Here is a 15,763-nt window from a genome sequence, read left to right on the forward strand (position 1 = left end):
AGTAAGATGGACTATAATTGGAAATTGTTTTAGTTTAATAATGATATTGGAAAGCTGTTACTTTTAATTACAAGGAAACTCAGAAGGGAGGGATTTGAGGAAGTCAACCAGGATGTTTAAAAGGTTGGATTTGTGAAGAATTAAGTTTGTTGTTATTGTTTATCTGTTTATTCTTCCTTCCCCCCTTTTCTTTCTTTCTTCTTTCTTCTTTTTCTGTTTTTGTGTATCATTTTGCTTTGTGGTTTGTGTTATCACTGTGGAAAATCTAATAAAAAATTTAATTAATAAATAAAATATTTCAGTACGGTTTTTGCTCAGAAAGCACTTTATTTCAAGGGCGCAAGGGGTCAGTTGTGTCAATTGAAGCTCCCATCTTCATCTACACCTGGGGGGCAGATGCAGGATGTGCCCCCCCTTGCAAGGCCCACGTAGGAGAACAGCAGCATCTGGAGAGAACTAGGCAGAGAAGGCGTGAGACTCCCAGGCAGCCTACTCTGCAAGGCTGGCGCGGTCTCCGGGATCGAGATCTGGGGCGTCACCCCAATCCGGTCTGCTTGAGTCACTGGCAGTAGAAGTCCCATTTCTGAAAGAAAGGAAGGTTGCTCCTCCTAGGCAGGGAACCCCAAAATGCAAATCTCCCAAACTGCCCCACTTGGTAGGGGGCTGCTCTCCCCGCCCACGGCACATGCTTTTCGCATCTTGTGGCCCAGTGGACAAGGAGAGGAGGCAGGGAAAGGGTTCAGGGATGGAATAATAATAATAATAATAATAATAATAATAATAATAATAATAATAATAATAATAATAAATTATTTGTACCCTGCCTATCTGGCTGAGTTTCCCCAGCCACTCTGGGTGGCTCCCAATCGAGTTTTAAAAAGAATACAGCATTATATATTAAAAACTTCCCTAAACAGGGCTGCCTTCAGATATCTTTTAAAAATAGGGTAGCTGGTTATTTCCTTCACATCTGAAGGGAGTGCGTTCCACAGGGTGGGCGCCACTACCGAGAAGGACCTCTGTCTTGTTTCCTGTAACCTCACTTCTCGCAATGAGGGAACCGCCAGAAGGCCCTCGGAGCTGGACCTCAGTGTCCGGGCTGAACGATGGGGGTGGAGACGCTCCTTCAGGTATACAGGACCAAGGCCGTTTAGGGCTTGAAAGGTCAGCACCAGCACTTTGAATTGTGCTCGGAAACGTACTGGGAGCTGATGTAGGTCTTTCAAGACCAGTGTTATGTGGTCCCGGCGGCCGCTCCCAGTCTCCAGTCTAGCTGCCGCATTCTGGATTAGTTGTAGTTTCCGGGTCACCTTCAAAGGTAGCCCCATGTAGAGCGCATTGCAATAGTCCAAGCGGGAAATAACCAGAGCATGCACCACTCTGGCAAGACAGTCTGTGGGCAGGTAGGGTCTCATCCTGCGTACCAGATGGAGCTGATTGACAGCTGCCCTGGACACAGAATTGACCTGCGCCTCCATGGACAGCTGAGTCCAGAATGACTCCCAGGCTGCGCACCTGCTCCTTCATGGAAAAGGGGGAACTCTCCCCACCGTGCCCCCTCCCACCCCCACCCCCCAAGTCACCCCAAACTTACGTCAGTCTTCACTTCCACCTTGCCTGGCTTCAGGTACTGGTTCTCCTGGACGACGGAACTGGGGAAGTAGCCCAGGCGAGCTGGCTGCTCCCCATAATAGTCTCCTTGCACCTGCGCCAAAAAAAAGGGGGTGGAGCAGGACACACCTGGGTCCGTTTTCCCAATAGAAGGGGCTCCCTCTGCTGGCTATTGTGGGAAGTGCCACCTTCATGTGATTTAATGATTTGCTTTTTCATCAAATTTATACAACACTTGATTAAACAACAACACCAGAAATCGGCTTGCAAAACAATAAGATTATTGTTGTTGATTTTCCTTAGTGATAACTTAAGGCTGCTGAACACATTAAAGAATAACAATAGGCTTAGTAAAGGTAAAGGGACCCCTGACCATTAGGTCCAGTTGCGGCCAACTCTAGGGTTGCGGCGCTCATCTCGCTTTACTGGCCGAGGAAGCCGGCGTACAGCTTCCGGGTCATGTGGCCAGCAGGACTAAGTCGCTTCTAGCGAACCAGAGCAGTGCACGGAAACGCCGTTTACCTTCCTGCTGGAGCGGTACCTATTTATCTACTTGCACTTTGACGTGCTTTCGGACTGCTAGGTTGGCAGGAGCAGGGACTGAGCAACAGAAGCTCACCCCGTCGCGGGGATTCGAACCACCGACCTTCTGATCGGCAAGTCCTGGGCTCTGTGGTTTAACCCACAGTGCCACCCACATCCCAACAATAGACTTAATAGCAAATTTAAACCTGCAGCCGCTTTCTAAACCACCGGGACAGGCCTGTCTAAACAAAATGATGTTATTAGCAGGCGACCCAAAAAGTTCAATAGGCAGGTAGTTCCAAAGGCCACTAAAAGTTTGGAACAGGTATTATGTGGTACATATAAGGCAGGTTCAAGCCATATGGTGCACACCATGCTTAAAACACCTTTACCTTACAATTTAACTGCCTACTCTGAGATCATCCCCTACTATTTATTGCCCCTGTTTCGGAGGCAGGAACACAACCAGCTTCTCCACAGAGTCCCATCACATGGAGAAGGCCCAGGAAGGACACAGCCAGGGGCAGGAGCAGGATCCGAACCCAGGGCAATGGCTATGGGGAGCCAGGAGCTGGGACAACGCGGGTCATGCTCACTGCTTCCCAGTTTTCAGGGTTCCCGGTGGCCATCTAGCCCAACCCCCTGACACGCCGCGATTTGATGGCCAACTGGCGCCCCCTGGCAGCTACTCACACTGCCTCCCCAGAAGAGTCGACCACGGCCCTTCAGCTTGGAGAAGACGTAGACCACTTGGCCCCTCTGGATGTGGATGAAGCGGCAATCGGGCGCGATGTAGTCGTGGAGAGCAACTGCGATGGAGATGGGATCTGCGATGGGAGGGGGGAGAGAAGCACAGGGGGCCGCCTGAAATCCCACCATCTCAAAGGAACATGGCGCCCACGTGATGTGTCTGGGGGTTGTCCTCTCCTTCCCCCCAACAAAGCCATGCCCACATCGGAGCATCTGTACCCCTCTCTTCAGGCATAGCTGTCAACCGTCCCTTATTTGGCGGGAAAGTCCCTTACAGTGGTGCCTCGCAAGACGAAAAGAATCCGTTCTGTGATTCTCTTCGTCTAGCGGTTTTTTCGTCTTGCGAAGCAAGCCCATTGACGGATTAGCGCTATTAGCGGCTTATCTGCTGATCGGATCAGCTGATAAGCGGCTTAGCGGCTTAGAAAAAGGGGGGGAGGAAAAAAACCCCGCAGGAACTCGCAAGACATTGTCGTCTTGCGAAGCAAGCCCATAGGAAATTCGTTTTGCGAAGCACCTCCAAAACGGAAAACTCTTTCGTCTAGCGAGTTTTCCGTCTTGCGAGGCATTCGTCTTGCGGGGCACCACTGTATCCCAGCGCCGTATCCCGCTGCTGTCCCTTACTTCTGTCCCTTAAATTTCCCGGGTTTCATGCTCGTCCGGCTCGGGAGGGAAGCAGTGGCTCGGGGTCCTCCGCTTCGCAAGAGAGCGTGCACTGGCGCTGTCATCCTGGCGCGAGGAGTTCCACCAGCCCTTCCCCGCCTGAGAGAGACTCTCGCCCATGCTGCCCGCGAGCCCGGAGGCGGCAGCGGTGGTGGCAGCTGAGGAGGCGGCCCAAGGGAGGAGGAAGAGGAGGGGATGGGGAGGGATGCAGAAGGGTGGTGCTTCAGCGGCCGCAGCGGCGCCGCAACCGCCTCATGCCGGATTGATAGCATCTGTCAATCCTACCAATGTATGTAACTCTTTAAAAATAGCAAAATCCCTTATTTTGGCTGCTGATCCCTTATTTTGGAGGCCGCTGGTCCCTTATTTTCAAATCTGTAAGCTGACAGCTATGTCTTCAGGCAAAGAGGCTCCCAGGGCGGCAGCTTGCCCAAAATCACAACAAGACAGTCTCTGCCCCACAGGCTTACAATGTATATTAAAAAAAAACACCATGGCACGCAAGGAAATAAGAACCGCGAGGGAAGAGGAAAACCAAAGCTCAGGAGCTATTTTTTAAAGTTGGAATGTAAAATCGAAAGATGGAATCCTTTGCAACTGGAGGAAGCGGGAAGTCGCAAGTCTCTCCCCTCATTGCTTTGGAAAGCTCTCTGTCCCAAGGGAAGGGAAGCATCCTCACTCTTCCTAGGGAGTCAAGAGTTTGAATCCGAATTCAGCCAGGGTCAAGCTTCCTGGGTGACCTTGGGCTGCTTCGTGTCTCACAGCCGAACCTACCCTACAGGGCTGTTGTGAGGATAAAAAGAGGTGGAGAACTATAGTAAGCCACTGTGAGCTCCTTGGGATAGAAATGGAGTGATTTGTCCAGGCTTTTTGGCCAATGGAAGTTTTCAACACAGCTGGTTTTAACCCCACGCTCCAAAGTGCCATTTAAAGTTGTCTTTACGTAATCTTGTTACGCTGCTCCCTTTGGGGAGGAAGGATCATAAAACCATTCTCTGGCCTCTGCTTTAAAAGCCCCAACAAAGGAGAGTCGACCGCCTTGCGAGGTTGTCTGTTCTGCTCTTGAACAGCGTACTCTCAGAAAGTCCCCCCTGGTGCTTCGTAGGAAACATGCAGGACGCATTAGAGAAAAATAATTTCTGACATTTCTTAAGGACTGGATACTTTTTGCATGAAAGATACAACAAACTTGTAACAAATGCATTTGAAGATTGAAAAAATATTGGGTTTATAGAAGATAGAGTGGTTGAATGTTAATGAATGAAGACTATATTTTGCTGCAGAACAGAGAACCAGACGTCTTTTTCTCTTTATTATTTTCCTCTTCTTTTGCTTTCTGTTCTTTTTTCCTTTCTGCCTCTGTTCTTTCCCAATTAAATATCTGTCTTATTTCAGTGCCTTATAAAAAGAAACCTTCTAATGTGTATGAATTTTTATATGTCTTTGAATAAGCATCAAGTAACATTTTTTAAAATGGAAACACAGAGGACAGGAGGACAACAGACCCTTTTCCTCATTCCGCCCCCCCCCAACGACTGCTATGCAAGAGGCAGCCTTCGTATTAAGGGAGAGGAACAAAAATTATTTCTGCATCCCATGCACTTTTATAAAGAAGCCCAACACACTGTCCGCTCCCAGATAAGAGAAGGTATTCTGGACCCCAGTGGTTTATCCTTTTTCCAGTTCTTCAAATACCTGCTGGGTTCAGGCCAAAAGGGGCTTCCCTAGTGGCCAACCGGATGCTTGTGGAGAAACAGCAATCAGCATTCGAACCCTCTTCCCTCCTGCGTTTTCCTGTTCCAAACTTCTGGCTGCTGGGAACGAATTGTGGGGCACCCTTTCCCCCATCTCGCTGAGCTTCCTAGAAGACCTCTTCCTCCCCACCCACCAATCTTCCACAACAAAGAGGCAAGGGGACTCACGGTCGCATTCGGCGTCGGCACACAGCTTCTTGTCCGCAAGCTTGCCCATCTGCTGCCCGCCCGACGCGAGTCCCCAAAGGGCCCCGAGGAGTAGAAGGGAGGCCCTGAGGGTGCCCCAAGTAGGACCCCCCATTTCTGCAGACTGGCTGGACACACAGCCTCAAAGGCTTCTCTGATGCAAAAACTGTTCAGCCTCCCAGACGGGGACGAGATGCTGTTTGTAGCCTGTCTAGGTTTGCCCAGGCGGCATCGTTGGCCGAAGCCTGCCGGCCCCGCCCTCTCCCCTGCTGGCTGAGCTACCCTGATGTCATGGAACGTCCACCAACGCTCCAGTTTCTCAGGAGTAAGGATCCAGCCCCCAGAGATGGAAGGGGATAGTGTTGCAGGAACACCTACATAACTCAGATCTTCACACTGCCTTCCCCTTCTCCCAGATTTCACAAGCCTGACACAGCGGGCCAAGAACTCTGAATCTAATTTTCTGCCAGCTGCACAACTTTGTAAGGCTTCAAATAAACACAGTAAGTGGGGGAGCAAATGGATCCGATCTGGGGCTGCTGCCTGGCTAAACAGGAAGCAGACGGCAGAACAGGCCAGCCTTGGAAGAAAAGGGCTCCCTGTCCACACACAGACTACCTTGTGTGCTGCCCTCCGTTCTCGGGAGGGCAGGAAAAGGAGCAAAACAGGGCCTGGAAGGGAGCCAGGAAGCCGGGGTTCAGCCGCCCAGGACAGAGGACTACACAAGAGCTATTAACAAGACAAGGCAGGGGAATCAGTTGGCTACGGAGTCTCTGTCCTGAAGGGTACAGCAAGAGTTACCCCAGATTTATTTTATCCACTGAAATTACAGAAAGCATAGCTGCTCAGGTCGACCAAGCAAGGCACCCACACCCACACCCCCAACTTCAGAAGGAAACTTGTTCACTATGAGTTTCTGCTAAACTTGTCCCAACTCCCCCAAACAAAATGCATTCTCTCCCCGGGGCATAAGGAGCACTTGATACAGAGCAAGGAAAGGCCATGCTTGCTGAGAAACCACAAGCCTGGCGTAGAGAGGGAACCCTAGGATTAAGCCCCCCTACCTCAGTGTGCACCCACCTTCCCCCGGATGCCTGCAGCTGACTATCGAAACTCACGCCAGCTTCTTGGCCACCTCCAGTGCACAGTTCAAAAGCCCATCAGCCTCAGCTCCCTGGAGCTAAAGAGTGAGACCCCTGAGGCTTCTGTTTGGCACTCGCAAGAGCAAAAGGAAGCTGGTGTGTTGGGTTAGGGTGTGGGATCACGACCTGGAAGATCAGGGCTCAAATGCCTCACTTGGCCAGGAAATTCACTGGACGACCTCAGGCCACTCTCGGACTACCCTCCCTCGCAGGGCTGTTGTGGGGATTGAATGTGGAGGGAGGAGAATGATGTCTATGCCACCTTTGCTCCATGGAGAAAAAACTGGGTTGTGATTGCAATAAAGACAGCAGCCCCATCCTGACTGCTGGAGAAGAGTTCTTATGCCTACAAAGATACAGGTGAGGATGCGCCAGTAGGTTTTAGAACACCCACATAGCTATTTGCCCATGACACGTTAAGAATCTCCTCTAAGTTTCTGTAACTAACATTGGTCTGTTTGGGAGGACAGGCCAGTAATAGTCAGTGCGCTCTTTGCAAGGCTGATTATGTGTGGAAATACGGTGTGCAGCCCCCTCCAAAGAAGACGACCCGGAAATCTCCAGCTAATAAGAGCCAAAGTCCAAGGTGAAAAATAAACCGGTGGTTGTTTTATTGCAAAACAGAAAAGCTCCAGGTGCAATGTCTGGCCGTCAGACCCTGGGTACAATGCTTTTGCAAGGAGTCGGCTACTATCCCCAGCTGCCTGTGTACGTACACACACACACACACACACACACACACACACACACTTCCAAGTCCCCAAGAGTAGCCAGGGGGCAGCTTGTCTGGGTCTCTTGGCTCAGGAACAGCAAGATCTGGGTGCCCTTTTGTGTTGCTGGGCTCCCTCTCCCTCTCTCACACACACCACTTACCTCGCAGAACAGAACAGAACAACAGCCCCGCCCCCCAAAAAACCATTTCACAGGCACTAACTAGAAAGGGCAGGGGGAGAGTTGCCCAGGGACAGCGGAGGCATCACTTCTTAGCAAAGGAGATCTTCATGGCGTTGTTCTGCGTGATCTTGAATCCCTGGAGAGCGTCACGGGCGGCTCCAGCCTGAACCTCGTTGTCAAACTCCACAAAGGCGATGTCGTGGCGCCCGGGAACCAGACGCACTTCCTTGAAGCCTGGGAACCTGGGGGGGGGGGGGGGGAGCAAGAGGAGATGAAGGCTTCGCCCCAACACGGGAACCAGAGGGTGGAAAGTAGAGAGAAAGGGGGGCAACATGGGAATGGAAGACCAGGACGGACCCTGGTCCAAGGGCAAAGATGGAGGGGGGGAAGGAATGACGAGATGGAGATGGGAACTGGAGTGTTGCTCAGGGGCTGGGGAAATGATTTTTTTTTTGGGGGGGGATATGTGGGCATGGTGAGCAGGAAGGAATTCTGGCTCAGCAGCAGAGCTTTTGTGGGTTCCCCAGCGGCTGCTGCTTTAACCAACTAAAGCTGTCTTAACACCAGTGGCGTAGCGTGGGGGGTGCAAGGGGGGCAGGCCGCACCGGGCGCAACATCTGGGGGGGCGTGCTCGCTGCCTCCGGAGTCGCCGAAGAGCCTCGGGCACAGGCTGTAGGAGAGCCCCATGTCTCGCGGAACCGACGAGCTGTGCGCGCGTCCGGGCTGAAGGCATCCGGCAGGCAGCGGCTCTCAGCGCTTGTCGCAGTCCCCGCTCGTCAGGGCCGTGGAGGACGCGCCAGGCAGCTCCTCCTCACAGCCCCGCCTCCACCGCTGCTGCTGCTGCAGCTGCTGGGCCATTGCATTTTCCTCGCCTCTCTGCCCCCCCCTCCTCCGGGCAAGCGGCGTCGTTTGGGCGGCAGTGCCAGCGGCAACTCGCAGGTTAGGGGTTGGGGGGGCGCAAATTACGTGCCTTGCCCCGGGTTAGGGGGCACAAATTACTTGCGTTGCCCCGGGTGCTGACAACTCACGCTACGCCGCTGCTTAACACAACTGGTGTGGTTAACTGAAGAAGACCCACAACACAACTGTCACAACCACCAAGCAAGCCTTCCCCTGGCGGCCCCCGTTTTGCCCCCGTTTTGCCTTCCGTCTGCCCCTCCTAGTGGCAAGAAACACAGCCAGGCACTTACTGATTGAAAAGCATGGAGAGCATCAATTCGTTCGTCTCTTCCGGCAAGTTGGTGAGGAACAAGATGTGATTCGGAGGATTCTCTGACAGCTGCAAACAGGCAAGAAAGATCCAGGCATGATGAAAACTCTGAAGACACCCTGAGCCCTCAGGGCAGGGGAGGCAGGTTGCCCCCCACCCAACACAAGCGTGGCTAGGCCTTTCTTGCCAATGCCCCGCCCTGCTCCCATCTCACCCACAACTTCACAGGCCCGCCATCTTGCCTTATGGCAGATCAGCACCAGACCCACCAAACCAGTGGCTTCTGCGTTGCGGTTCTGCCCTGCCCAGCCCAGGGCAGTCCTCTCCCCATCCCCACTCACCGGCTGGGCTGGAGCCATCTGGCCAGGCAGCATCTGTTGCGGTGGCATCGCCCCCGGGGGGATGGAGCCAGGTGCCATGCCTGGGGGAGGCATCATTCCCGGAGGGGGCATGTAGGGCGGCTGGCCTGGAATGTGGTGCATCATACGAGGCGCCTGGTTCATGGGTGGCATGCCCTACAGAGGCAGAGAAAGAAAACACACATGTGTGACAAACTGCAAATACAGTGGTGCCTCGCAAGACGAAAAGAATCCATTCTGTGATTCTCTTCGTCTAGCGGTTTTTTTGTCTTGCGAAGCAAGCCCATTGACGGATTAGCGGATTAGCGCTATTAGCAGCTTTTAGCGGCTTATCGGATCAGCTGATAAGCGGCTTAGCGGCTTAGAAAAAGGGGGGGAAAGGGAAAAAACCCAGCAGGAACTCGCAAGACATTGTCGTCTTGCGAAGCAAGCCCATAGGAAATTCATTTTGCGAAGCACCTCCAAAACGGAAAACTCTTTCGTCTAGCGAGTTTTCCGTCTTGCGAGGCATTTGTCTTGCGGGGCACCACTGTACTCTGGGGCCAAAATAAAGGCTTCCCAGGAGCCCCCTTTCTGCTCGGCTCAACCCACTAAAGGGACGGAGGGAGCAGAAGGGATTCAAAGCGTTGGTGCTGACCTTTCAAGCCCTAAGCGGCCTCGGTCCAGTACAGTGGTACCACGGGTTAAGTACTTAATTCGTTCCAGAGGTCCGTCCTGAACCTGAAACTGTTCTTAACCTGAAGCACCACTTTAGCTAATGGGGCTTCCCACTGCCACTGCACGATTTCTCTTCTCATCCTGAAGCAAAGTTCTTAACCCGAGGTACTATTTCTGCGTTAGCAGAGTCTGTAACCTGAAGCGTCTGTAACCTGAGGTGCCACTGTATACCTGAAGGAGTGTCTCCACCCCCATCGTTCTGCCCGAATGCTGAGGTCCAGAGCTGAGGGCCTTCTGGCGGTTCCCTCGCTGCGAGAAGCCAAGTTGCAGGGAACCAGGCAGAAGGCCTTTTCGGTAGTGGCACCCACCCTGTGGAACGCCCTCCCACCAGATGTCAAAGAGAACAACTACCAGACTTTTAGAAGACATCTGAAGGCAGCCCTGTTTAGGGAGGCTTTTAATGTTTAATAGGTTTTTGTATTTTAATATTCTGTTGGAAGACGCCCAGAGTGGCTGAGGAAACCCAGCCAGATGGGCAGGGTATAAATAATGAATTATTACTATTATTATCATCATCGTCACAGCAGGAAGGAGGGCTAACCCAGAGGTCCAAGGTCCAAATCAGAAAGCTGCAACCAGAATCTCTTTACATTTGCAAATTGTGCTTTCTCTGAAGGATCAACGTCCCAAACTCTGCTATCAGCCCCATCACCCTATGGCAGGATAGCCCAACTAGGAAAAGGGTCTCCAAGGAGTATACTGAAACGGGAGCAATCTAGAGAGATCATGGAAGACAGATATTACTGCCCCGTCCCAGCAGAGGGAAAGCGACTTGTGGGCACCCGGGTCCGGATACTCACCGGCACAGCGCCTTGGACGGCAGGGGCCACCGGTGCCGCTCCCCCAGGGATCTGCTTCTTGGTGGCTGGCACCTCCTGGCCTTTGGGCTTCCGTTTCTCTCGCTTGCGGTCCCGCTCCACAAACGTGCCCTTCATCTTGGCGATGATGTCAGAGTCGGACTTGGCGTACTGGATTCTCTGGGGGTGGAAAGAGGAGCGCTTGGTTGGCCAGGGAGGAAAATGCACTATGCAGACACCATACAGGACCGCCTCTCCTGGTCTGCCCCGCAGAGGACGTTTAAGGCCCATGAATAAGAGGTCCTAGGCCCTAAAGAAGTTAATTATCCTCCCCCAGGGCCAGGGCCTTCTCAGTGATGACTCCGACCTGGTGGAATCCTCTGTCCCCTGAGACCAGCGCCCTGCAGGATTTAACCTCCTTCCGCAGGGCCTGTAAGACAGAGCTATTCCGCCTGGCTTTCAACTTGAACTTAGCCTGATCTTTTACTCCCCTTCCTTCCCTCCCCCTCCCCTTTTTTATGAAGATTACCCGCTCTGGGATCCCACAGCTAATTCTCCCCTGGTCTCCACGCTGGCCCAAGTAGGACTAATTTAGCCAGCTAGCCCTGGTGATCATCTAATGTTTATTGGATGGATTTCCCCCCTAAATTACTTTCTGAATTTATTGTTATTCACGTTTTATACTGTATTTTATGCTGTTTTTTGTTGCATCTATTGTTTTAAATCTGTTGTCAGCCACCCTGAGCCCGGTTTTTGAACCAGGAAGGGCGGGGTATAAATAAAAATTCATTATTATTATAACCAGGCCTGCCCGAACCCAAAACGCAAGAGGACCCCCAAACGCTAAAGAGGCTGCAAGAAAACTTTTTAAGCCTCAACCTAGGTGGGCCTTTCCCTCTTCGCCAAGGAGCGAAGAAGGCGGCCTCACCCCACAGAAGCAGCCCCCACTTACCATGGGCTTGTCGTAAAAGGGGAAGCCCTGCATGGAGCGCAAGGCGTTGGTTGCGCTGCTGATCTCCTTGAAGATGACAAAGGCCTGTCCCCGCATTTTCAGGCTGCGGGAGACCAGGATGTCGAGGATCTGGCCAAACTGGGAGAAAATGGCATAGAGGGATTTCTTCAGCTCTAAAGAGGGGGGGAAACAGATTACACACAGTTACACTTTGACCCCAGGAAACCTGTCTAAGCATCCTGGAGAATATAAAGGTCTTTCCTGGGTGCTGGAAGGATAATAAATAATAATAATAATAATAAATTTTATTTATATCCCGCCCTCCCCAGCCGAAGCTGGGCTCAGGGCGGCTAACAACAATCAAAATAGTCCAACATTCTAAAACATTCATTATAAAATTAATTAAATCAAATTAAAATCAAATTAATGGCAACCATCAAGCAAAATTTTGTGCAGATTGCCAGAGGAGGGGGTCAGGCTGCGCCCTGACAAAAGGCCTGGTGGAGCAGCTCTGTCTTGCAGGCCCTGCGGAAGGATGTCAGGTCCTGCAGGGCCCTAGTCTCTTGTGACAGAGCGTTCCACCAGATTGGAGCCGCGGCCGAGAAAGCCCTGGCTCTAGTTGAGGCCAACCTAACCTCTCTGTGGCCTGGGATCTTTAGGGTGTTTTTATTTGCAGACCGTAAATTTCTCTGTGGGACATACCAGGAGAGGCGGTCCCGTAGGTACGAGGGTCCTAGGCTGTATAGGGCTTTAAAGGTTAAAACCAGCACCTTAAACCTGACCTTAAACCTGACCCTGATGGCAGAATCGGTGCCAGACAAGCCTCCCTGGGGAGAGTCTTCTGTTGACAGGTGCACAGAAATTGCCCTCCCTGTGCCTCTTGGAAGGGGGCACACAGAGGGGAGTCCTTGTGTTCCTCAAATACTTCCTGGGCTTTGCTGCACGGCAGGAGGCCAACCGAATGCAGCTACCTCCGTGTGAGGCTCATTCAAAGCGGCAGCTGCTGCTGCACCAACTTTGGCTGCTGACTTTGCCTAAGTTCAAAGGGCTGATTTTGGTTTATATAACCCTGCACAGCACGGGACCAGCAGTGGGCATTCAGCAAATAAGTTCCGTTATTTTGTTTTACAGTGGAACCTCAGGTTACGGCAGGGATCTGTTCCGGAGGCCCCACCACAACCCGAAAACGACGCAACAAAAAGCGTCGAGTCTGCGCACCCATGATTTAGCACTTCTGCGTGTGTGCAAATGGTGCGAACCCGGAAGCAACTTGTTCCGGTATTTCCGGGTTTGTGCAGGTTGCAAGCCGAGGGTGATATAAGCTGGAGGCAACGTAACCCGAGGCTCCCACTGTACATTTTCTCGCTGAGGTCCCGCTCCACAAAAGTGCCCTTCATCTTGGCGATGGTGTCAGAGTCAGATTTGGCATACTGGATCCTCTGGGGGGTGGAAAGAGGAGCGCTTGGTTGGCCAGGGAGGAAAATGCACAATGCAGATACCATACAGGACCGCCTCTCCTGGTCTGCCCCGCAGAGGACCTTAAGGGCCGTGAATAATCATAGTTTAGAGGTCCCGGGCCCTAAATAAGTTAGATTATCTTCTACCAGGGCCAGTGCCTTCTCAGTGATGGCTCCGACCTGGTGGAATGCTCTGTCCCATGAGACCAGCGCCCTGCAGGATTTAACCTCCTTCCGCAGGGCCTGTAAGACGGAGCTATTCCGCCTGGCTTTCAACTTGAACTTAGCCTGATCTTTTATTCCCCTTCCTTCCCTCCCCTTCCTCTTTTTATGAAGATTACTCGCTCTGGGATCCTACAACTAATTCTTCTAAGATAGCACAGCTGCATCCGAGGTGCTGCGGTGGTCAAAAGGTCCAAACAGAATTGCAATTAAAAATGGCCAAAACAAATTACTGGAACCTGCATCCTGCCAATTTACATACTGTGATGGGCACTCACGACACTCAAACTACGCCCAGTACTACAGAGGGAAGTTGGGAGCCAAAAGCACCCCAACCTTCTCTGTGCAAAATTCAGGAAATTGGGACAGTATCTGAGATGTGAGCCGGTAAGAAACAAAGGAGGACTAAACAGCCTCTCACCATCTTTCTTGATTTTCTCGTTGAGATTGTTAATGTAGATGGTGTGATTGGGCCGCGTTTCGGGGACAGCCATCACGACGACCACACTGTCAACAGCCGACTCTGGAGGGGCAAAACAAAACTTGTCAGAACAGGAAGAAATAGGACACATTTCTGAACAATAGAGACACTTATGCAAAAGTAGACACAGCTGCTGCTAAGTCTGCCCCCACCCCTCAGAAAGCATTAATGCAGACCCTCCTGAACAACGCGAAACAGCTTTCTAGTCCAGATGAAGAAGAAGAGGATTTGATATCCCACTTTATCGCTACCCGAAGGAGTCTCAAAGCAGCTAACAATCTCCTTTCCCTTCCTCCCCCACAACAAACACTCTGTGAGGTGAGTGGGCCTGAGAGACTTCAGAGAAGTGTGACTGGCCCAAGGTCACCCAGCAGCTTCATGTGGAGGAGCAGGGAATCGAACCCAGTTCCCCAGATTACGAGTCGACCGCTCTTAACCACTACATCACACTGGCTCTCAGATGAGGCAGCAGTTATAGGGAAATTTGGCCCTTTCCCCTCCAATACTGTTCACTGAGTGGCTCCAAAACACAGGAAAAAGGGAGACAAGAGCCTAAGAACATCTTGGTGGATCGGGCCAAGAGGGGCCATGTTGCCCAGGGAGGACTCCCCTGCTGAGTGCCTGAGGGCCCTGTTCCTGCCTCTCCCCACCTGGCCCAGGGCGGGGCCTGACAGGCCTCATAAAGACTGCTTCTGTGGCTGCTGCCCAGCAAGGATTGGGGTATTGTGGGAGAAGTTTCGTTGGAAGTTTTTGCCGTTGTTACTGGTATTAACTTTTTGTGTCTTTATTTTAATGTGGAAATTGTTCAGTTTGGTTATGTAGCTTTTAATGTATTTTATTTTTATGACTTTTATTGTTGTCGTTTAGTGGTGTCCGACTCTTCGTGACCCCCTGGACCAGAGCACGCCAGGCACTCCTGTCTTCCACTGCCTCCCGCAGTTGGGTCAAACTCATGCTGGTAGCTTTGAGAACACTGTCCAACCATCTCGTCCTCCGTCATCCCCTTCTCCTTGGGCCCTCCATCTTTCCCAACATCAGGGTCTTTTCCAGGGAGTCTTCTCTTCTCACGAGGTGGCCAAAGTCTTGGAGCCTCAGCTTCAGGATCTGTCCTTCCAGTGAGCACTCGGGGCTGATATCCTTCAGAATGGAGAGGTTGGATCTTCTTGCAGTCCATGGGACTCTCAAGAGTCTCCTCCAGCACCAGAATTCATATTTTTTATGACTATTTTGCTATATTTGTAATTATGTAAATATTTTCATATTGTAAGCCGCCTTGAGCATTGTTTTAACTGTGGAAAGGCGGCATACAAATAAAATGGTGGTGATGATTTTGTAGCCCAGCCTCCACTTCTCCCAGGGGCCCAATGCTCCAAAGAACTTGGCAATCCAGATAGACTGCCGCTGGACCTGGAGGTTCCACATTGACCCAAGTAGGGCCTGGCTGCTGGAAAGCCCCGGATGTTAAGGCAAGCGGGTGTCCAGTGCCGAGAAGCAGGGGAAATGCCCGATGTTGCGGCGCCTCCGCCCGCTGCCGGGATCGAAAAATGGACCGCGGGACAAAAACCGCGCTGCCGGCAGGAAGGCCCGGTCCGCCATTCGCGACTCCGCGTCGCCTCCCGCCCCGATGGCCCCCCCGTTGCCCGATGCCTCACCGATTCGACACAGACCCAGCGCAGGCGGCAGCCGACGAGGAGAAAGAAAGACGCCTCGTCCTTCCCGGCGCGCGGAACCAAGCCACGCCCCCCCAGTTCGGACTCGCCAATCAGCAAGCCGCGTAACGGCGTTTCTTCTCTTGGAGCGCCGCGCTGCCCAATCAGAGGTTGCCTGGGGGCTCCGTCTTCTCCCTCTTCCCCGCCCCCTAACGACGCGGCGATCTCGCTTCTGCCCCCGCCCCTTTCCAAACAGAAGGTTCTGATTGGGCGCTCCTTCCGCGTCCGCCGATAGGGCCACATGGCCTGCCAGTCACCCCGGTCCCGGAGTCCTTGTTCACTGATTTGTTGAAGAAAAAAGCGGTCATTTGAGGGGCGGAGAGGCGGTGGCTGC

At 52.2% G+C, this 15,763-nt stretch overlaps 2 protein-coding genes across 2 annotated transcripts; both read right to left on the reverse strand.

Moving 5' to 3' along the window:
- Nucleotides 1-302: 302 nt before the first annotated feature.
- Nucleotides 303-6,290, reverse strand: MIA (MIA SH3 domain containing). Its single transcript, XM_081200798.1, has 4 exons — nucleotides 5,472-6,290; nucleotides 2,830-2,963; nucleotides 1,595-1,705; nucleotides 303-583 (listed from the first exon to the last, which is right to left on the reverse strand). Exons 1-4 carry the CDS (start codon nucleotides 5,602-5,604, stop codon nucleotides 560-562), a joined length of 402 nt encoding a protein of 133 aa, XP_081056924.1. The 5' UTR covers nucleotides 5,605-6,290; the 3' UTR covers nucleotides 303-559.
- Nucleotides 6,291-7,218: 928 nt separating this feature from the next.
- SNRPA (small nuclear ribonucleoprotein polypeptide A) lies at nucleotides 7,219-15,523 on the reverse strand. Its single transcript, XM_081200618.1, has 7 exons — nucleotides 15,373-15,523; nucleotides 13,661-13,762; nucleotides 11,561-11,733; nucleotides 10,612-10,788; nucleotides 9,077-9,250; nucleotides 8,716-8,804; nucleotides 7,219-7,767 (listed from the first exon to the last, which is right to left on the reverse strand). Exons 2-7 carry the CDS (start codon nucleotides 13,731-13,733, stop codon nucleotides 7,608-7,610), a joined length of 846 nt encoding a protein of 281 aa, XP_081056744.1. The 5' UTR covers nucleotides 13,734-13,762; nucleotides 15,373-15,523; the 3' UTR covers nucleotides 7,219-7,607.
- Between the last annotated feature and the right edge of the window lie 240 nt (nucleotides 15,524-15,763).

This window comes from Podarcis bocagei (assembly GCF_964188305.1).
Source record: "Podarcis bocagei genome assembly, chromosome: 7".
In the NCBI taxonomy this organism is placed as follows: domain Eukaryota; kingdom Metazoa; phylum Chordata; class Lepidosauria; order Squamata; family Lacertidae; genus Podarcis; species Podarcis bocagei.

Coding starts and splice junctions, on each gene's coding strand:
- MIA (XM_081200798.1), bottom strand. CDS start 5,604: ATGGGGGGTCCTACTTGGGGCACCCTCAGGGCCTCCCTTCTACTCCTC. Junction 2,964..5,471: donor TGCCGACGCCGAATGCGACC/GTGAGTCCCCTT, acceptor CTCCCATCGCAG/ATCCCATCTCCATCGCAGTT. Junction 584..1,594: donor AGGTGGAAGTGAAGACTGAC/GTAAGTTTGGGG, acceptor CCTTTCTTTCAG/AAATGGGACTTCTACTGCCA.
- SNRPA (XM_081200618.1), bottom strand. CDS start 13,733: ATGGCTGTCCCCGAAACGCGGCCCAATCACACCATCTACATTAACAAT. Junction 10,789..11,560: donor CCTTTTACGACAAGCCCATG/GTAAGTGGGGGC, acceptor TTCCACCCCCAG/AGAATCCAGTACGCCAAGTC. Junction 8,805..9,076: donor AGATGGCTCCAGCCCAGCCG/GTGAGTGGGGAT, acceptor GCCTGTTTGCAG/CTGTCAGAGAATCCTCCGAA.